The sequence below is a fragment of the Microtus oregoni genome, unplaced genomic scaffold (assembly GCF_018167655.1).
Source record: "Microtus oregoni isolate MIOR12 unplaced genomic scaffold, Mior012 000017F_ref0000208, whole genome shotgun sequence".
Taxonomy (NCBI): domain Eukaryota; kingdom Metazoa; phylum Chordata; class Mammalia; order Rodentia; family Cricetidae; genus Microtus; species Microtus oregoni.
In genome coordinates this window covers 29,311,309-29,335,231 of record NW_024543076.1, presented here as the reverse complement: position 1 = coordinate 29,335,231, position 23,923 = coordinate 29,311,309, and the positions used below count along the sequence as shown (strand labels likewise).

At 35.6% G+C, this 23,923-nt stretch overlaps 1 protein-coding gene across 8 annotated transcripts in view; it reads right to left on the bottom strand.

Moving 5' to 3' along the window:
- Positions 1 to 23,923, bottom strand: part of CUNH8orf34 (chromosome unknown C8orf34 homolog) — a 381,887-nt gene that overhangs the window by 64,046 nt on the left and 293,918 nt on the right. For all 8 annotated transcript variants that reach the window (XM_041667625.1, XM_041667630.1, XM_041667629.1 and 5 more), the window contains 2 exons: positions 22,367 to 22,449; positions 9,447 to 9,523 (listed from right to left, as the gene is read on the bottom strand). In XM_041667625.1, coding sequence (XP_041523559.1) covers positions 9,447 to 9,523; positions 22,367 to 22,449 — 160 coding nt within the window. The remainder of the gene's footprint in view (positions 1 to 9,446; positions 9,524 to 22,366; positions 22,450 to 23,923) is intronic.

Below are 23,923 nucleotides of genomic sequence, written 5' to 3'. Positions count from 1 at the left end.
CACACAATTCCAGGTCTTCCATGTATAAATCACATTAGAATATCATTGGTAAAGGGGGATTTTATAACAAAAATTAAAACTCAGTAAATGTTGTGCCATTATTCTCCAGAGTATATGAAATTGCAAAGAAAGTCTCAAATTAGTAAGAAAGAAATGCAATAATAACTTGGACAATAGAAGTTTCCAAAAAGCATGTGTTGAAGGTTAGGGTTTCCAACCCATGCTGCTGCCGGGGGTGTGATGGGACATAGGAAGGCTGGGCTGAGTTAAAGGGAGTAACAGATGCAAATTTTATTTGGAAACATTACTAATTTCTTGCATCATAATACCAAGGAAAGAATTCAAGTTTGATTAAGCAATTCAAAAGAAAACTACAAAGAACTACAAGGTTCATGTTTATCTAATATTGGAAAGTAAGAAAAAAAATTAGAGAAAAATATGACTTCTGTATAATTGAATGTCTATAACATTAAATACCAAATGAAAAGTTATTGAAAATGGTTGCAACAAATGTGAACTGGAGTAAATATTGTAATGTAAAAAATGCTGACAAAGTCAACTGGGGGAAAACTTCCCAAGAAAGACATGACCAGTTGAACAGAAAAAAGTTTTGAAAATCCACAGTCTAAGAAATACGTTCAAAAGTATTGATTAATATGTTCAGTATGATGACTACACAAGACTCAGGACCGTATTCAAATTCTCTCTTTTTTTTTTTTTTTTGGCTCCCCGTCGGGGAATCGAACCCTGGTCTCCCACGTGACCGGCGGGGATACTCACCACTATACAAACGAGGATCAAATTCTCATAAAGGGAACAGGAAGGAATTAAATCCACAGAGTTATTCTCTGAGCTCTGTATGCTTGCCATGGCACATGCATTCACTACACGTATCATACACAGCAATAAGAAATAAGTTTTTGAAAAGTATCAACCAAAGGTCTCAGTGAGTTATGGTGCTGGTGACCAAACTTGCCAACCTGAGTTCAATATCAGAAACCCACGTTGTAGAAAGAGAGAAACAAGTCACACAAGTTGTCCACTAACATCACACAAGCTCCATTGCATGCACACACACAAAAATAAATACACTAAATAAACAAATATATATAACGATTATTTTTAAGATATTAATTAGTAATCTAAGAAGTGTAGTTAACTAAGAAGCCCAACTAAAAGTCTAAAATAGTACGTTTTTATACTTACAGACAGAACAAAATACTTTTATGAGATTTTATTTTTAGTTTTACTTACATATGATGTAAGAATGTTTAATCCTGATAAGCCATTCTGATGCTTGGCAAACAAGCCAAATGGACTTTTATGGAACAGATCAAGAATTTTAAAGTACTACAGGCTTTGACCTTTAAAAAATTTAGCCTGCCTGAAGCATTCAGAGACCATCTAAAATCTATATGCACAGTGTTTCCTCTAAAGAATTACCCCATGAACAAATCCCAAGCAAACTAAGTCAGTGTTTATAGCTCTTTTCATATGAAAACAGAGAAAATTAATATTTGTGCAGTACATCAAGAGACTTGGAATTAGCTATTTGCCAGGAAGTGAGATATAAAAGATTATCCATGGCACTGGCAAGCTGAGTTCCTAGGTAATGTCATAAGTTCCTGATCACATTGATAACTTAGGACAACATGATAGGAAAATCCAACCTAAAGTCTGACATTTGCTCAAGTATGTCAATATTATCTTGGTGTTTAACACTAAAGTTTAAGTCTACACTTTTCAAGATGAACAATAAGAAGACATTAATGAAATATGATACAAGGCCACACTAATATACAGACTTTAAAACTAGCTATATAAAATTCTTTGAGAACGTGCTTATCATTCTTTTTTAAATGAAGAATATAGGGGCTGGGGAGTGGAGTCAGTAACTACCACCATGACCTGCTCTTTCAGAGGACCTGGGTTTATTTTACAGCACCCACATGGCAGCTCATGACTGTGTGTAACTCTAACGTCTCTCTGGCCTCCAGGCACACTAGAAACACAGTTGGTGCACCAATATACATGCAAGCAAAATAGTCATTCATGAGAATTTTTTAAAAATTAAGTTATTTTAAAATCACTTACAAATAATAAAAGGTCAACAAATAGAAAGGATTTTTTTCAGTTTATCTGAATAAGCACATTCCTGAGTTATGTTTATAAGCACTTTTATAATAAGAAAAGAAGATTTGGTCCAAATAAATGTGGTTGGAAGATTAAATGAAGTGTACAAACATGCAAGCTTCTCTAGAAAAGAACTCTGTATTTGGTTGTTTTAGATGAAAAAAAAAAGACAAGAATGGAAGGAAATCCCTTTATGAACATAATGATTTTCTACATCTATTAAAGGATTCCATAATAATGCATTTCATGGAGCATGCCCCACACAAGTTATAATCAAAGACGCTGGGCTTTGTTTCTCATCACGAACGTCATCCACATCACACTCCTTCCTCTTCAGTCCAGTTACATATGAATCCAATACAATCTACAGGAGTCAAAATGACTTCAAAATACTGAAAATATCAAAAATGCTTTCCTTTTTGCTTATCATCTTTGCAAAAATGAATGGACTGTGGTAGGATCCTTGTACAAGAGGAGCACAGCGCCCCATGTCTTCTGGGTTATCATCTACCCAGGAGGAGCAATTGTATTTGCTTGCACCTGTGAACATTCTCCTGCCACATTACCTTAAAACATAAGTACAAATTTTAACTCATCTCAATAATGTCATACTTCTGAGAGGCGCTGAAAGGATGTAGAAAGACTGAATTACTTTCCAAAGCCGCAATTAATGTTTAATCACATATTGTACCATACTTCACCCTATTAGGTCATTTTTCATGTATAAACATGACGTTTAAAAGTTACGTTTTTCAAAACTCTTCGATATTTTAAAAGGTAATATTTGCATAGGTTTGGCCCAATATTTCCACTCTTGATATTTTATTAGAGAACAACATCTCTGAAATGCTTAAAGGAAAATCACACCAGACAGATCTCAAAACTTGATCAGATAAACTGACCTGTTGTAGGACCTCATCTCTAGCAGCTTTACTGGCATCCTGGATGTGTAAGTCATAAAAGCCAAGCAAAATTCCATATAGGAAAGGAGGAAAATGATAACCTCAAGCACTGGGCGCAGCATGCATTCATCACTGTTCTTTAGAGACAATTCATCGCTACAATCGCCTGCCAGCAACTTGTCAACACATTGCTTCACGACACAAAACCATCCATAATTTAAGGCTTTTACCTGATGAGATGGTAATGAACATCATTTCTTTTTTTTTATTTTCTACGAGTATAAGTCCAATAAAACACACTTAGATTTAAGTTTATAAATGCTGATAGTCGATCTGTTTTCCATACACACTATCTAATGCAAGAAAAACGTTGAAACTTGTTCAGCAAGCTATTCAAACTTTACATCAATTTACATGGAAGTATATACCCTATAAAATATGTAAAACAATTTACTTGCATAATAGTATACTTCAATGTAGAAAAGAATTTATAAGATGTCTCAAAATGTCATCCTGTAAAGACAATGAAGCAGAGAGAATTTTATAGGGTAGATTTGATGGGAGTGGGCTACAACCACATTAGTAAGATAAGGGGAAAAGTACAGATAGCAAAATCCATGGTTAGGTAAATAGTTTAATGGTTAATCATATATATAGAAGATATATGCGCTTTATATTGCTTTCAAGTTATCACCTTTTCATTTTAATTTTGCAAATGTGTACATGTATGACTTACAAGAGAAAGAGTAGAAATAGAAGAATGAATCTCTGAAGCACTAGTGAGCACCTACTACTTGGCCTAAAGCAACAGTCAAGCAACCGGAAAATAGACATAATGGTATGTCAGCAACCTGCATATTAGAAAAGCCATAAGATCCCAGCAGATTACAGATCTCCTCCAGGTTGAGCAATCAATGTTCATTGTGTGTAATGGAATTCCTCCTTTAATACAATTCCCCAAAGCATGCAGGATTTAATATAAGAAGATTCTATTTTGCTTATTAACATTCAGACAGAAAAAAGAAATAATGCAGAGGCTTTGTGCTCTCCTATGCACACCACTTGAGGAATAAGCTTTAAATGAGCAAAAAACAATTCATCAAAATATTCCCATTTAGGAACAATGTTCTTACTGTCAAAACTCTCTGAAGTGATCAGGCAATTATTTGTGTTACAGTTACTATAAACATAAATGCTTCTTTTTTTTCTTTATATTCAACCCTTTGGATTATCAAAGGTTTGATATTATTTTGACCTTATTAAATAAATGCATTGTAAAATTAATATGCATGTAATTGTTGGAAAATGAACCAAATATGTGATTTTCTGATTACAGACAGGTCCAAATCTTAGTACTTGGTAGAGGTTAAAACTATCAGCCAAGAACAAAAGCCTATGTCATCCAGTTTGCAGTAGAGGATCAAATAAAGCAGGTGCTTCATTTACTAACTCACAAGACACAGTATCTCACAGACTTAGAACTAACCAAACTTGGCATTTAGTTGGACGGAGTAGGCTTTATACGGAGGTAATTCCAGAATCTCCAGAACCTTAGCAGCAGGATGAAGGTGGCCATAGCAGCGTGAGGTGTGTGCTATTTCTCTCCTCAATGCCAGCACCTCCCTTGTGTGCTGACACCCCAATCTCTCAAACCTCTTCAGCTGTGAAAGACGTAAGAAAACCTAATCTATAAGACCCCAAATTCACATGATCCCTTCCTTTTGTAAAGAACCACCTCTTAGAACCCAACCCCTCAAACTCAAGCTTTCACTGTGTATTTAATCTGATGACAAATTCTGTCTGTTGAGATTAGCTAATGAGGATGGTGTGGTTCGTGCATGCTTTATATTGCATGTAGCTATTTAACAGGGACTTAGTATCTAAAGAATTTCCACATTAAGAAACAGGAATTGTCTTGTGCTCTTTTTTTTTTTTGACTCTATGTTTTCATACATCAATAAATGCCATGAAACCTCATTTTGCTCTCTTAAAAGGAAGTGTAACTTAATTCTCAGGAAGGTTATCAACTTCAAAGTGACTAAGTCACAGAAAGACAAAAGGCCAGGAAAGTTAATGCCACACGTGAGAAATGCTTCAGGAAATGACAGTGTGCTACACATTTGTACAATTGGTAATAACACACTAACTCTAGCCGATTTTACATAAATCCCACAGTAAATAATACTTCAAAAGGAAAATATAACTTTCAGTTACTCCCGGGCGTTTCAGGAAATCTCAGCAGAAGTCCTGCACTTAATTTTTGTTCTGTTTTCTGTAAGCCATGATAACCAGTTATGTTTTTGCTCTGATCCATGTAATTAATCAATATCTTGAAAATAAAATAAAAAAACTTAAGATTAAGAGTGCTATAGGAATTGTAAAATTTGAAAAAACCTTTATGCAAATCTTCAGCAATTGCTGATCTAAAACAGCTGTTATCTATCACACTCAAGAAGCTGAGCCACAATACCTGCTGCTTCGGATTTTCCTTTTTTTTTTTTTTGTTTTTTTTTGTTTTTTCAAGACAGGGTTTCTCTGTGGCTTTGGAGCCTGTCCTGGAACTAGCTCTGTAGACCAGGCTGGTCTCGAACTCACAGAGATCCACCTGCCTCTGCCTCCCGAGTGCTGGGATTAAAGGCGTGCACGCCTTTAATCGGATTTTCCTTTTAAAGACGTTTTGTTGTCCACCCATTTTTAATAAAAGGATTTACCTGACAAATCCAGTTTTAATCTGCATGGATTATGTGTATGCTTAAAAAAACTGTCTAGACCATAAAAAAAGAAGAGAAAATTTTCAGAAAAATGATTTGCTCTGAGTGGTGGAGAAAGAAAATAATCTAAATTTAATCATTGTCTTTCTAATACTAAAATATACAAGAAAGATTGGAAGCACAGATTCAGCCATGAGGAAAAAAGTATAAAAGGCCAAGTCCAATTATTCATGGATACCCCTCAACAGGAAGGCCAGGAAACAGAGACAGCAGAATTGGGAATGAAATAACTTTACTACCTGTGACATATTCATTGAGAATATCACTGGAAATTTTCTCTGATATGTTGTACATTTGTTACAATAACTGAAAGAAAAGTTATTTTGCTTGAATTCCATATTAGCATTTAGAAAAAGTTGCTAACTTTTTCTCTTTGGTTTATGGAAAATAATGTCCAAAATCCTACCAATGCACACTTTAGGCTATTTACATGTAAAATATAATCATCCCAAAATAATTAGCTTATTAAATCTGCATTTTCTTCATACTAAAAACAGCTATCACATAAAAATTGTCATGTTTATAATACTAATTTTTATGCATTATTTTAAGTGTTACTCATTGCCAAAGGAGATTTAAATGGTTTAGCTGTAGTTAAACAGAATCAAACAAGTTTTACGAATTTAAAATCTGTTGAATGAATAAAAACAAAACTGATATGCAACAAAATTTTTCATTAGAAAAAGCATTGTTTGATCACTATGGAAAGAAGGTAAACATCTCTAAGAGCCAATATGAAGTCACTTACAAATAATCTGAATAAACAAAGTTAATTAATTTTTTCCCACTGGAATATTAGAAGTTCTAAAATAAGACAAACACTGTAGACAGAGATTATTTGATGAGGCTATTAGATAAAAGAATCTGGAGAAAAATCTTGTAGTGCCATTTTAATTAAAAAAATTGTTTTGATCAGACGGATCTCATGTAGCCCAGACTGGCCTCCAACTTGCTATATACCCTGAACTCTTGTTCCCCTATCTTCTCTGCCCAAGCGGTAGATTTACAGACATGAGTCACTATTCCTACTCCTGTTAGGCATGCAGGGAGAAACATAAAATTTGCTAGAATTCACAGATGGTAAAATAAAACTCTGAGAAAATCATGATTGACAAGTTATTACAGTCTGAATGACAATCCAGCCTTCCTATTATGCCATTATGGGTGCCCTAGAGTTCATAAATACGAAAATGACCTTTCCAAAAAAGTTGATGCAACTCTGATTAATAATCAAAAAGTATTATTTGTCTCAATCACAGATCCTGCTGTCCTCTCTGATGTGACATCAATATCTAAAGTGCTGAATTTGGTTTTATTTGACTCATAGTTTACAGGAGACTTGACAAGTACAATCTTACTCAGAGAAAGTATTTGAAAGTAGACAATGTAAGCATTGATCGAAAGTATAAATTGTGTGTTGCCTTTAATTTGTCTAGGATGGGGCATGCTGGCGTATTATATCTTAGATTAAATTGTTAACTTAACATTGACTAGAGTCATCTGAGAAAGGGATCTCAATTGAGAGATTGCCAAGATCGCACTGACTTGTGGGCATATCTGTGAATGATTGTCTTCACTGCTATTGGTGTAGGAGGTCCAAGCCGTTGTGGGTGGCATCATTCCCTTAGCAGGCAGTCCTGAGATATGTATGAAAGCTATCTAAGCTTGAAACAGTAAGCTGACAAACACAATCCCTCCATGCTTTTAATTCTTCTTGAGTTCTTGCCCTGATTTCCCTCGTTTATGGACTGTGATCTAGTGGCACAATCCAAATAAATCGTCTCCTCCTCTAAGTTGTTCTGACCAGAGGATTTTAGCATAGCTATAGAAAGAAAACTAAAATAACTACAAATATCTGAGTGTCGTTAGAAGGAACACCAATTGGTTTTAAGCTGTCGTAGTAGAACTAGGACTAGTAGCTAGGAAGCAGTCGTGAGCTACACAAGAAAATATTTAGTAATAATATAGTGCTCCAATAATGGTCTAGTGACTGAGCTTCTCTGAGCATGTTTTCTCAGCCATGGATATCCATACTGAGGACAAGAGGTGGCACAGTGACTGGGAATGCAGAAGTAAGGGATAGAAATGACCAACTGCTATAAAACATGAAGAAGGCACTGACTGTTTCTAGGGCTCTAGTGAATTTAACTCATTGCTGAGGATTTTTTTTCAGAGTTTTGCAACTAATATAAAACACATGTATTATGGGTCTACTATGTGCAAATACTCAGTTAAGAAAAGAGAATTAGAAAACAAAATTTTCTGGATTTTTGTATTCCATATCTAAGATGATATGGACAATAAATAAAAAAGTAGGTTATATATCAGAATGCAGGGGCAAACAATACATTAGAAGAAACACAGAAGTGTAAAATTTTAATAATTATCAGGATATCCACAGTGTGAAAATAATGTTTTAGAAAGTAGGCATTAATTTCTTTAGCATTTTCAAGAAGAATTAATTTTACCATGATATCCCAAAGAAAAAATGACAACCATAATAAAATGCTGTATAATCTGGATGCCATTTCATCACAGCACCATGGGTTATAGATTATATTTCTAAAATTTGTATGATTATCTCAAAATGTGTTTGTAAATGGGGTTCTAAAAAAATCTGATTCTCTGAAATACAGTTACTAAGGTACTTAAAGCCAGTATCGGTGGCGATTTTGGCGATTCATCTTGGGTAAAAGGAGGATGGGGATACAGCAGCAACAGAAAAGGAAAACTATGTGATGACATGAGCAGAAGACAGACGTCTCCAAGACATTAGCTTTATCTCAGCCTTCTACCTCCACATCCAGCAAGAAATATGTTTCTATTGTTTAAACTCCTTGGTCTGTATGACCTTGTGAAGGGAACCTAGGCAAACACACAGAGAATTTGCCAGTACCATATGAACAGCATCTAAATCTAAAAGACTGTATTAGCCGGAGTATTGGAGCAATTCAAAATCTTTTCAAGTCATTTATATTTATAATTTACATAGAAATTTTTGGTTTTCCAGTATTTATTCTTTTAACCTTGAATTTCACTAAAAATCAGAAACAGAATCCCATTTTGTCATGGTAAAGACTTAACAAAAATAGCAGGGGCTTCATATCTGAAAATAGCAGGTATTAAGAAATATGTAAGCTTTCAAGATAAAGAAAACATTTAGCTTCTGTTAGGATGCATACTGTTCAATTTACTGAGTTTGGCAAAGTTGAACAAGGCAACTCATAAGCTCTTAGAAAGTGCCTATGCTCTAGTAAAAGCTGATCTCACAGGAACTAACTATCACCTTAAATTTTCCATAGGAATTAACTACCACCTCAATCAAGTTTCCCACAACTGCCCAAAGAGCTTAAAACAGCTCTGCTGCTTATTCAGTAAAGGGGTCTCCTGCTGCTATGGTAACTCTGCCTCGTATAGGGAGTAGTGAATGCATTTAAAGAGTTCTGCATAAAAAGAATGCTTATTTCTGTTCTTTGTGGATGTTATCTTGGTGCTTTCTCTCCCCTGGCCCCCAATGTCTGTGTGTGTGTGTGTGTGTGTGTGTGTGTGTGTGTGTGTGTTAGTGTGTGTTATGGATTTAGGAAAACAAATAAATATACTTTTTGTTATGGATTTAACAAAAACAAATTAATATACTTACAAGTTCTGTTAATTTTGATGTTCTCTCAAAATCTTCACCTTCCTCCATGAGGGTTTCTTCAGTCCCAGGTAAAGAATCTATTTTAATTTTTAAAAATAGAAGTTACAAATTGTTGATGCATAAATTTGTATATTTATGACGATAAAAGGATATCGACATAATTGAACTACTTATTCAAATTATCATGATGTTTATGAGTAGACTTTAATGATATCTATTCAGCTTATAGATATATGTACAAATAAGCATATTTCTAATTCAGAAGTGTATAATAAAATCAAAAATGTACAAGAGCTAGTTACTTTATTTTTACGTATAAAGCAATACTTCTTACTGGAAAGTTGTCTTACAACCACCTGCAACTACCAGGGAGCCTAGCAGTCTATTTTGGCCTCTGTGGGCAACTGCACTTAGGTGCGCGTGCACGCACGCGTGCGCGCGCACACACACACACGCATACGCACACATAAAACCTGTATAATTAAAAGCAAAAATAAGTACAAAAATGAGGTAAATACAACTCTTAGCATTTATTTAGCTATATTTTGATATATATCTATTTTTAATGTCTGTTTTGTTTTGCAATGTTATACTTCTTATTTGATTAATGATTTCTTTTAGATGAAGAAAGGGTTATGCTATTTAAATATCAATTCCATCAATTGGTGTTCTTTCTTTTAATTCAGATGACAAATTGTGAAGGAGTCAAAAGGGTGAAATGATTAAATTCTTTAGGTTTTTAATTTTTATTCATTAATCTAATAATTAATTTTTCCCTAGCCCTATTAGTTTCTCCTTTCATTTCCCTTCCCAACCTGTCTCAGAAATCTCCCTCCTCTTCCATCTACTTTCTCTCTTCTTCAGAAATAGTGCAACACTTCCAAGTAAATCAGTCAGCCTTGGGATAGAAAGATACAAAGACTAGGCATCCTGTCTTCTATTAAGGCTGGGTGAGGCAACCCAGCAGGAGAAAAGGGTCCCAAGAGTAGGCAACAGAATTAGAGAACAGCCTCTCCCGTTAGCTCCCTCTACCGAGAATCCCACAAGATCAAACCAAACAATTGCAACAAAGGCATGCTGTGGAAACTCCTTCAGCCAATAGCCTTTTAAATACCAGTCCATTTGGGCATGATCTGAAGTACTATAAGTGCAGGCCAAAAGCATGCATGGCCCTTTTTTTCCTGAATTCAGTTTCCAGATTCCAGCACCCACAGAGGACTGTGGCTCTCTACCCTTACTGTGAATTTTATCACCAAATGAATAAACCTTTGTTATACTCCATTCCAAGCTATGTGGACCTCTTTAATATGCCTAGATTTCAGCTCCCAATATGTCTAAGATAATTTGTATATTGATACAAGTTCAAATTATATTTTTATACTGTGTATGTTACTATTTCTGCTTATAATTATTGTACACATATACAAAGTTATTTTGTCATATTATATTCATGCTTCTACCTCTGCTTAAGATATGTTGTATATTGATGCAATTTTAAGAGTTTTGTCATATTGTACTATACATTTTTCCCTCTGATAAAGATACTTATATATGTATTGTTTACATTTTGAGTCATTGTCCTCATTTGTTGGATATCTCTTTAATTGATAATGTGAAGACTTAGTCTTTAAGCTATATAGGTATTAAGAATTATATGTCAATAGTCATCCATGGTTGTCATACTTATAGTTAGACTAGTCAGGTTCTCTAGATATACAAAGATTGTACTCCACACAGATAGACAATCTTCAAACACTTCAAAGAACTTTAGAATATGGCATTTAAATAATTCAGGATTCTGTTGACATGAAATACAATTGCTCCTGGCAACACCAATCTATTCCTGAGAGAATGTTGTGCACCAAAGATACTCCACTTGGAGCTTGTTTTCTTCTTGGCAAAACTGGCCTTTGGTCAAAGAACTGTCTTTTTTTCAACTGCTGATAATATTGTCTAAAATGGGCAAGCAGGATAAAAGCAAAAGCCACTATCAAAACTTGTCAGGATAAGGTCTTTCACATTGTCCTCCCTCTGAAAATGGTCTGTCAGATACTCCAGACCAAAATTGGTTGCCCTAATGTTGCAAATGAGACTTTGGGTGATTGACCAGGGATCTGATTGTCTTTGTCATTTCTTTCACTTTTTGGAAGTTGCTTGATTGCACTTGCTTCTAAATCAGGTAATATTATTTCTCTTCTCAGGTCGTTGATAGGGTTGAAGACTAGATAGTCATAGTTACTTTCCTTTACTAACTTAGCAAGACATTTTAATATAATATTTAGACTCCTCAAGATAGACTAACTATTGAAATAGTCTCTGCTATTTGCTAATTTTCTTAGACTGGACATTTAGCATATGTTTCTTGCTTGATGCTAGTTATGCTGGTTGTAGCTCAAATTTTTATGTGTGTTTTTGCCTCTTCTTTTCCCTGGACAATGTTTGATATTTGTTCTTATTGTATATAGTTTTGTATTAGACTTAGAAACCTTTTATTTAGACAAAATTGGGAAGTGTTGTGGGAACTCCTTCAGTCAATAGCCCATTTAGGAAAGGGCCTAAGGTTAACAAAAAAAAGTACAGATGAAAAGCATATAACAAAAGTAGATTTTAAAACATGTGTTAATATATATATATATATATGTGCATACATATACATAAGTATGTAATAATAGTGATAATCAATGAAAATAAACAATTTCAGGGGAAAACATGAAAAGGGTTAGAATGACAGTATCTGGGAGGGGCTGGAGGGTGGAAATAGGGAAGTTTTCTATTTTAATTTAAAATATATTTCTAAAGCCATATGATTATATAAAAAAATCATTTAACTCATGTGCAAATGGGGATAGATTTTCCTAATACATGAAATAAGTACTCTGGGCAAGATGTTATAATGTTGAAAACTTCAAGCCCCTTATGGTCAGTGAGTAGGGAAACATTGAAAAACTTGGCACAAGTCCAAGATTGTAGCTCATGGCATCTTTATCTCTGGTTATTCAGTGTTTCATTAAATTTCTTGGGTATAAACTTATCTCTATATAAACATAGATATCACTGTAGAACACAGAGTGCCCTCCACTCTGATACTAACCCGAGGGAAAACATAAATTAAGATAATTTACCTACAGCACTTCTAAACAGAGTAGATCCATTAAAAGTAGCATATTTTAGTTGATAAAGTCAAGATGGAAAATGAAAAATGTACCAAGCAAAGAAATAGCCATTCAATTACAAATAATACTTCAGCACCTATCTATTAAAAACAACTTTTAACAGCTTATACACTAGTCTGGATAGGCCCATTAAATCAAGATGCAAACTGGACTTTAATTGAATCTTCTAAAATTAAGTTAAAACTCTATCCAGGGAAATAGGTAGGCTATCTCAATATCTTCATCTCCCCCTCCTCTCCTCCAATTCCAAACCCACAGGCTCATGTGGAGTTCTGCAGCAGACCTTCTGCTGTGATCTCTCCTCACTCTCTGCACCCAACCCCAGGGGACGAACTAAGTAGATCCCAGTGCAGCACACTGCTTTCCTCCCTCCTGTGAAACCCCATTCCCCACCCCAGTTCATCCACATTCCTAAGTGTTTTTTCCCCAATATCCAGGAACACATTCTTATTGGAGCTCCACTGGCCACACCAAAAAGAGCCAAAAGAATTTCCCATGAGGCAACACAGATATCACACTTTCCTAAGAACTAGGGAAGAAACAGAAACCAAGGAACAAAATGCATACCCAACAAAGAGAAGACTAGATATTAGCACCTAGAATTACATTCTTCCCAAACCCAGGTGCTTAAATACCAGCATAAAAATATAATCAATAGAAACCCAACTAAAACATGTCTCCACTAAAGCTCTGCAACACTAACATAATAGGCCCTGAGTATTCCAAAATAATCGAAGCACAAATACAATACCTTAAAATAGACTTTAAGCGTATGACAGAGGTCCTGAAAAAGAAAATGATGAAATCCCTTAAAGAAATCTACGAAAACACAAACACTGTAAGGAAATGAAAACACATACGCACGCACATACACATGAAACAACAACAAAGAAAGACTGTCCTAGTCCTGAAAGTAGAAATAAAATCGATAAACTGAATCTTTAGAAAACCCAAACTGAGAGCAATGTGAAGATGAAAATTTAGGACCTGGAACAGAAACCTCAGAGGCAAGACTCATAAAAAGAGTGCAAAAGATAGAAGAGAGACTCTCAGGCATTGAAAACATGATAGAAGAAATTAATACATCTATAACAGAAAATGTTAAAACTAAAAAACTCCTGGCACAAAACATCCAGGAAATCTGGGACACTATGCAAAGGCCAACTCTAAGAATAGGAATAGAAGAAGGAGAAGAAGATCAACTAAAAGATAAAGAAAATATTTTCAACAAAATCATAGAAGAAAATTTCCCTAACCTAACAGGGAATATTCCCTAACCAATAGAAGAGGCCTTTCCTATTGAAGTATAAGAAGCATAAAGAACACCAAACAAACTGGACCTGAAAAGAAATTCCCCTCAAAATGTGAGAGCCAAAATACTAAATATACAGAGAAAAGGACTATTAAAAGCCACAAAGGAAAAAAGTAAGGAACATAATAAAGGTAGATCTATTAGAATCATGCCTGACTTCTCCATTGAGTGAAAGCCAGAAGTGCCTAAACAGATGTGTTGTAGATACTAAGTGACCAAAGATGCCCAGCCTAGATTTCTAAACCTATCAAAACTTTCAGTCACCACAGATGGAGAAAATAAGACAGTCCATGATAAAGTCAAATTTATACAGTTTTTATCTTGATTATCTTGATGTATATCAAACTCTACAGAAGGAATTAGAAAAAATAAAATACATTAACAGTAAACAAATAAGCAAACAAAAAACTCCTCAAACATAAAGAGGTTAACTATATCTAAAAACAAACAAACAAAAACAAAAAAACCCAAAGAAAATAAAGAGTTCAATAAAATCAAAAGAAGGAAGTACACTTGAGCATGCACACACACACACACACACACACACACACACACACAACAGAAAGCTCTTAAATGAAAAGAAATCACACCCAAAAGAAGTAGAGGATGGTAAATAATGAAATTCCATACTGAAATTTAAAAAGAAGAAACAAAAAACAATACAAAGAGTCAATAGAAAGAAGAGTTGATTCTTTTAGAAAATCAAAAGATTAAAAAACGTTTTAAATCAACTAAAAGGCAAGAATATTAACTAAAAGAGAGAATATTTAAATTAACAAAATTAGAAATGAAAAGAATATATAACAACAGACAGCAAGGAAATCCAGAGAAGCATAAGAAAATACTTTAATAACATGTACTCTACCAAATTGTAAAATATAAAAGAAATGAATGACAGAGAAAAACTTAAAGAAATATTCAACAACCTTAGCCATCAAATAAATGCAATCAAAACTACTTTGAAATTTCATCTTAAACCTGTCAGGATGACTAAGATCAATAAAGTAAGTGACATGTTGGTAAGAATATGGAATAAGGAACATATATCCATTGCTGGTGGGAGTGCAAACTTGTAAAGGCACTTTGGAAATCACTGGAATGTTTACTCAGGAGAATAGAAACCAATCTATCTCAAGATCCAGCTTTACTACTCTTGGGCATATACCCAAAGGATGTTTCATGTAACCACAAACCCACTTGCTTTACTATGTGTGTTGCTGCTGTATGATAATAGCCAGAAATTGGAAACAGCTGTCCTTTAACAGAAGAATGGGTAAAGAAAAATGTGGTACATTATTTAATGGAATGTTATTCAACTATTAAAAGAAAAAGCATCATGAAATTTTCAGTCAAATGGATGCAACTAAAATAAAAAGTATCCTGAGTGAGGTATTCCAGACCCAGAAAGACAAATATAGCATATATATTCACTTATATGTGGTTAATAGTTGTTGAGTTAATGATAACTAAACTACAATTCATAGAACCACACAAGTTAGGAATAGAGTAAGGGACTAGAGGGCAGAAATAGTTCTAATTAGAAAAGGGAAATACAGAAGTTAAACAGGATAAATGGGGAAGCTTGACTGGGAGAATCTAGTGGGGAGGAGGAGGAAGAGGAGAGAGGAAGAGGAGAGAGGAATTGATGAAGGAAAAACCGGGAAAGATAGCTGAAATTAAGTGCCACTTGAAGGGTGGTGTGGAAACCTAGTGCAGCAGACAACTCCTAAAATATATACATATCTCAGCGAAATTGTCAAATGACTGGAGACAGAGCCCCAGCTGGCTATCTTGTCACCAAATGTAGCTTCCAGTACCAGGATTGATATATATTTAATAGACTTGCTGGCCAAAGGCCCCATGGAAATCCCCAAACAAGCCAAGCTATAGCCAGGACTATTGTTTGCTGTCTGCAAACTGACAGTAAGGCTCCATTGTTGAAGATAGCACCCACACAGCTCATTGAACATGCAGAAGTTGAGCTGGTAACTACATAGAGTCTTCACCCCTACATCCTACTGTCTTTGGTACAGGAAGGCACCCTGCATGCTACCAAAAGAAAAACATTAACCCCTATTGAGCCACAGACCCTTTTGTCTATAATGGTGTCCTGCTTGCATGATATGCAATAGCAATGATAGCACAAAACTTGCAGGAGTAAGCAACCAGCATGTGATTCACGTTAAGGTCCACTGTCATCCAGATAGAACCCAAATCTGGCACTGCTTCAGTTTATAACCTAGGGTCCTAGGGAAAAACCAAGTACTACTGGTCTTAAAAACAAACAAACGCCAACAGAAACTAAGATTGATAAAATTATTCCTAATGCTATTCCTCTATACTCATAGATCAGTACCTTGCTCAACCATCATCAAAGAAAAAAACCTTCTTCTGCAACAAATGGGAATACGGAGACCCACAGTCAGATATTGTGCAGAGAGTGAAAGACCTTGGAACAGTCAGCCTTAAATGTGATGTCTCCATCAAATCTCTCCCCTTAGAGCTACAGGAACCCAACAGTAGAGTCAAAAAAAATGTGTAATAGACAGAGGAAATGAAGGACACCAAGTAAACAAGGCCCTCCAAATCATGAACAAAGCTCATATGAACTCACAGAGACTGAGGAAGCATGCATAGGGCCTGAAATGGTGTGCACCAGGTTCTCTGCACATATGTTATGGGCTTCAATTTAGTGTTTTTATAAGACTTTTATGAGTGTGAGTGAGTGGGTCTCTGGTTCTTTCACCTGCTCTTGGGCTCCTTTCCTTTTGTTTATTTGTCTTGTCCAACTCTGATGTGATAGCTTTTGTTTTATCTATTTTATTTTATTATTATCATCCCTTAGAAGCCATTCTTTTCTAATGAGAAACAGAAAGGGAGTGATTCTGAATGAGAAGGGAGATGGGAAGGAACTAGGAGGAGCAGAGGGAGGGGAAACTGTAACCAGGATATATTATGTGAGAAAATAATCTAGTTTCAATAAAAGAAAAAATTAATAAATAAATCAATTTACATTCTATCAAACTGTGGACAAAGACTGTAATTTTATAATTTATTATATTTTTCAGTTTATGAGTTGAAATTATTGAGTACAATATTTACTTAATATTAAAATTAATTTTCTGTAGTAAAAGTAATTTATAGGGATACAAACATCCACATACACATATAAAATTGAATTAAATGTATGTGTTAAATTGAATATATATACATACACACATATATACATATATTTAAGTACCAAAAGAAAGCTTTTTATGAATTTCATGAAATCTTACAGTTAGAAGTATAATGTTTGTTCTCTATTTCCTCTCAGTGACCATGTGATAGTCTTAGATAGGTGCCTTATTGCCTGATTTCATTTGTTCATCCATTTATGTATATCTTTGCATATTCATTATTCAACAAGTATTATAGAACAACTACACACTATGTGGTTTCAAATATGTTGAACTTAATTTTCTATTACTGTCTCATGGCATTCACTTGAATACATATACAGCGTTGATATTTTAACAAAAGATGAACATATGTGAGATGGCGATAATGTCAACATTTTAGGCTATGCTCTGCTAATTGATCGTCTTGAGCATTCTGTGGTTATGGGTGTCATATTCACTGAAATCTATGGGATGATGGCCATCCTAGAACCCAGCGGAGCACACCTGGGATGGACTTTGCAGAGCAGGTGAGAATTTTATTGAAATTAACAAAGGCAAATGGACCCAGACAAAAAGACTACAATTGTGATGAAATACCAATCTAACAAACTAAGATGAGCAAACAGAATTTTTATTTATAAAAAATAAAAATTCAATGCCTCATATCTGTAGCGACAAACTTTCATGTGTTTGAAGTATATTTCGTTGCTAGTGCTAACTAGCACATGCAGACATGTAAATAGTTGTGTTCTTGCTACTGTAGGGAAATTTATCCTATGAGCAACTGTGTTTTCAAGATACATCCTATAGTTGTTCAAGTTTTTAATCACTTAAAATGTAATAGAAAATGAGTCTTTAGTGAAACAACACAGAAGTCTGGAACAATAATTTTAAAAAATACCTGTCTTTGAACTCTTGGATTGCAATTTTAATTAATCTATTGGTTGAGCATGCTGACGGGATCTGAAATCTTGAATGCTCGTCACAAGGTTTAGCTTTGATCAGCTTCCTCTTGTCATCATTTTTACCATGGCTGCTTGTGTTACTAGAACTTCTCTGCACAGAATTAGGTTTATTTATAGAAATATTAAATTGAGCCAAGTTCAGTATAGATGCATAGTTGACATGTAAGTCACATCAGAGATTTTTGAATGATGCTAAAGATACTCAACTTTGGGGTCTCACGATTTGACGAACTTCAGGGGAAAGGAATGTCCTGAAGCATAAACTCCTGTTTCGCAATTTCCTAATTAGGTATTCTAATATTTGAGTGTGGAAAAAGAAGGATATAAATATTTCAAGAAAAAAGCTTAGGCTTAATGAATGCATGTTTCCAGTGGATGTAAGTATAATTAAAAACATACTACTAGATGTATTGTTTAATTTCCCAGGATATTTAAGTCTTTACAGTAAATATGTATATGCAATTTCTAAAGAGAATATGGTTTAGTTAATGGCCAAGTTGTTGAACAGTTTCTGTGTTGTGTTACTTTTACATTCAGCATGAAAGCTTTAAGAAGCATGAAATCATTTGAAGTGAGAACAAATACTCTTTCAAAAACAGGACTTTAAAACAGGAAGCTTTTGGTGTGAACTGAATGTCAGGGACACTAAACATGACCATAGGGCAAATGGTAAGAATACTACAGGCAGCAAAAGAAAGCTGCTACCACCGAGGAAAGAATGGCCTGGGCTTAGGAAGCTTTGTAATATACACAGGAGGAGATACTCAGGCTGAAGCAACAAGCCAAATGAGTGTTACTGAATGACCAATGTGGACCTCTAGATAGTCACCTAGAACTCTGCTTCCATTGTCAGCCTTTAAGAACTAGCTTGAAAATATGCATGTCTCAGTACTATAACCGATCTGAACACAGGTAAACAATCATGATTTCTTTGTAAGTAGATACCCGTATTTGTTTATATTCCTGCATCATTTTATTTTTAAATATTATTATTAGGTGATAGTCAATGTATGAAATTATATGTACACAAACTTTTCAAATAAAGTATATAAAAGGTGTTCTATGAATAAAATGCACAGTAAATTTAACTTATAAATTATAATAATTGAACACCCCAGCTTGTGAGCACTTTTAAGAATCAGAGCATTCCCAAAGCCTTCATCTGCCTCTGGGCTCCTTCTTTATCATATCTCAGCTTCCCCCTATCCTGAAGAAAACGACTCTTTTGAGTCAATCCTTCCCATCTTGTACTGTGGTTCTTTTACTTATGTGTGCTTTCCTAGAGAACACTCTCTAGAAATCTCCTTATTTTAAACTTCATGAAAACAGCAGCCTCTGGCTTAGTTTTGTCCAATCAACATTCATGATCTTTAGTCTCAATCCATGGGGCACCCCATAATTTCTCATAGCAGCTTCTGAGAACCAACTGCTGTTTCCAGTTGATTGTTTCAAAACTGCGCAGTGGCTGGGATGTATTATAGCAGGGAAAAAATCATTCTGCAAACCAGTTTTTGCTAAGCATTTGCCAGCTCGTTGCTGACTTTATCCATCCTGTGTGTGCAGCTGAAATGCACATGAGTCCCTACAGTGTGACAAGTTCATAGCCCATTAATTTCATCATCCAGAACGTTCTAACAAGGCTTGCCCTCGTGCCCGGGTGCATAAAGCCGGTTTCTCGAAAATATTTATTTAGATACACGGTTTCAGGGGTTTCCATTCTATAAATATTCAAGATGTTAAGATAACAGAAAACTGTTCTCAAGTTGTTTAGACACCACCACCTATTGGAAGTAAATCCCTGTCTTTGCTAGTATTTTTTGTCAGCTTTCTTAATTAACACCAAAAATTGTTATAGAACAACACTTTATAATAGTGACCACTTGACTTTTCCTGGTTTCTAAGGTAATGGGGCATATTTCATATACTTGACATTTGTATTTACTCTTCTGTGACATATTTATTCAATCTGTTGATGATTTTTTAGTGGATTTGTTGACCTTATTACATTATAGATGATCTTCATATTTGAACATTCATCTTTTGTAAATGAAAACTATACTACAGATAACTTTCATTAATTTGTGGCTTTCATTAATTGGTGTTTTTGAACAAATAGTTCTTAAGTTTCTTTTTAAAAGCTGTGTGTATATGGCACGCATGTTGACATGTATGGAGTATGCATGCAGGTATATGCACTGTGCAGATGTTTCCAAAGGTCAGAGGCTAGAGTCCTTTTCTTTCATTTCCCATCTGACTTTTGTTGAAGACAGTGTCTCCCCCTTTTCTGGAGCTCACTGATTATCAGGACTGGCTGATCAGCAAGTCTCTGGGATACTTCTCTCTCTGGTTCACCAGCACAGATGTTTACAGGTGGGTTTACAGGTGTGCACTACTCTGCCCAGTGTGTATATGTTGGGGGCAAGGATCTGAACTCAGCTCTCATATATAGGCAACAAACAATTTCCCTACTAAGCAATCCCCTCAGTTCCATGGCTCCTGATTTCCCATAGTTGAAGTTTTCGCTCTTTAACCTCAATCTTAATTCAAGTTAAATTAATTAAAATGGTAAATTATAACATGAAAAGTGTACAGAATATTTTGTTTTGTTTCAGTAAGCATTTGTGAAATGTAAGTATGAAATTAAAATATTTATGTTTATAAGCATTCATTATTTCATTTGTTTGTTGTAAAAATCATTCAACGCCCTCTCTCTAGCTCTTGGAATGCATAGTGCATTGTTGTTTCATTGAATCTCTAGTGGTTATAAACTTTTGTGTCTGCTTTAGGACATTGTCCATTCAGGAATAAGGAAAATATTTTCCTATTGTGATTTCTCTAATGATACTGATTCCGTGTGACGTGTCTGGCTAGAATACAGACAGCGAAGACAGCAGTAGAGCATCTTAGATGCCACTGGAGAAGTACTGCATGGACCCCTTGCTCTGCAAGCATTTTGAAGTACTCTAGATTTAGCTTCACAGGCTAAGTGATAGAGTTTGCATTGCATCCTATAGAAATGGGTATGGAATAAACACTATTAATTTTGAAAGACAATCAAGTAAACATCTGTGGTGCTGGCTGTCAATAGATTTTTGTCAACTTCACCCAAAACCTAGGCATAACTGGTTAGTTTTGGACAACTCGATATAAAATAGAGTCACCCAGGAAGAGGGAATCTTGGCTGAACAATTGTTTCCATCACATTAGTCTGCAGAGCATTTTCTTTGTTACTGACTGACAGGGGAGGGCCCAGTCCACCTCTGGGGTGATGCTCCTGGGCGTATGGTCCTAGTTGAGCAGAGCAGGCTATGGGAAGTAAGCCAGTAAGAAGTATCCATCCATGGTCTCTGCTTCCCCGCATGGTGGACTGTGACTTGGAAGTGTAAACTGAGATAAAGTAGCTTTGGTCAGAGACTTATAACAGCAGCATATACCAGGATACGACACCTAGAAAGTGGGACTCTCAAGTGAGGAATTGCCTCCATCAGATTGGCCTTTTTGCATGTCTGGGGAATAGTTTCTTGATTAATATTTGATTAAGAAGGGCACAGCCTGCTGCAGATGATACCATGCTGAGGCAGGTGGGCCTGGGCTATATAAGAAATGTAACTGTGCAAGCAGCAAAGAGCAAGCAATTGAGCAGCATTCCTTCCTTCCGGTCTCTCCTCCAGTACTGCCTCCAGGTTCATGCCTTGAGTGTTTGGCCTGGCTTCCTTACATGTAATCCAAAATAAACATTCTCTTCCCCATACTGCTTCTGGCCATGGTATTTTTATCATAGCCACAGGAAATCAAGCTAAGACACGGTACAGTGAGAAGAAAGGAAGGTATTTTACTAGTGAGAAAGAAGGAGAAAGGCACAGATCAGACTTCTTCAGGAAAAATTAAGTCTGTGTTAGAGAAGAAACAAGTAATATTTAGTGTTAACACCAACTTAGCACATGAGAGAAAATTTGTGTGTTATCTCCAGTAAGATGTTGCTGTTTTCCTCCAAGAATATTAACTAGACCAGTGCCATGAGAATGGGAGCATGAGACATGCCAATTTTCAAGGAACTCACAATGTCCTTTCACTTTCTATAGAGCCAACAGGGATAAACGACATTCTAAACTGATAGGATTAGGGGCACAGTTTTGACAGCAGCCAACATATAGCTGCCTCTTCAGAATGCACACTTCCGGATTCCTATCTTCCTTTGCCCTTCCACGGCCAGTTGGGCAGGATGTACAGGTGACAATTTGGGAAAGATACTTTTGTAAATTATAAGGGTTAGTAAAGCGTCGATAACCACATTTGATTTAAAACTTACCCAGTGAATCTGGTATCATCTCCTCTGGAGAATGAAGTAGTAGTGTGTCATCTGTCCTTTCCATTAGATTGTCCCCTTGCAGCCTAAACAGTTACAAAGCATCATTAGAAACGGCAACCTGGCTAAATGGCGAACTAAGAAGTGTATGCCAGACCTCTAGACTCCGAAATCAAACATGATTCTTCAAAGCAAGCATAAACTTTCACTAAATTCATCTTAACCCCATGTTGTTACTTTTTCTAATCTGTAAGAAAAGATTTTCTATCTGCTCTTAGATATACAGTTATGCTAGATCTGTTGTTCTCGACCTGTGAGTGGTGACCTCTTTCTCAGGGGTCACATATCAGATAGCCTGCATACCAGATATTTACATTGTAATTAAAATACTAGCAAAATTACAGTCATGAAGTAGCAATGAAATAGTTTTATGGTTGGGGGTCACCATAACATGAAGAACTGTATTAAAGGGTGGCAACATTGGGAAAGTTGAGAACCACTGTGTTAGACTCCAGAATCTAGAGCATTTATGTCTTAGCCTGAGCAGAGAAATATTTACAGCAAATATTTTCACTAAAACACAAAATCTGTTAAGAAGAAGGAAAGTAAGTGCAGCTGACTTCAGAGTCCTGTACCCATGAGAAAGTTTTTATCATTGCTCAGAGGTTTTACATACACATATACACATACACAAACACAAACACACACACACACACACACACTTTCTCCTCCACATCAACCAGTGCGAGTAGAAATGCCAGGGTCCCATTTGTCAGGGGTAGGAAGAAGGATCCTGCTGTGCACAACAGCCCAGTGCTGGTGAAGGCACTAAGGATTCTCAGTGGAAGAAGACGGGGTAGGTCCTTTGCAGAGGGTTATCTCCCAGCTGGTGTATCCTTATGTTTATACAGAGAGATGATACCTGGCAAGACCATATTCAACTCTGTTTATGAAGCTCTCAGAAACTGTGTTCTCAGAACCTATATAGTAAAAGAAGGGAAATTGCTCTTGCAAGTTGTCCTCTGACCCTCAACATGGGTGCCATGGCATGTGAAAACCCACACCCACAAATTAATAAAATTTAAAGTTTGCCAAGAAGAATTTCCCCATAGCATATTTTTCCACCAGCTTTTATACTTCAATAAGTTTTACCTCAAAAAATTCATGTTTTAAAATGATTAATGAACTATACTTTCCCTCAAACCTCCCTCACTACTTTCCCTCTTACAATTTGTGTAAACAAATTAAGAAAAATATTTTTGATAACCCATAACATCAAATACTTTTTTTGATATTATGACTCTCTCTCTCTTTTTTTGAACTCACTTTTCCATGACTATTCAACCAAAATTATTTTTTTAAAGTGTAAAGGCATATTGCATATTTAAAGGTATAAACATATTCATTATTAAAATTCACAAGGGGCTAGAGAGATACCTAGTGGTTGTGAATGCTTCCCGCTCTTGCAGAGACCCCGGGTTTGGGGCCTGAGAACATACAGTGAGGGACTAACAAATGCCTGGAGCTACAGATCAAGGGAATCCCATACACACATGTGCA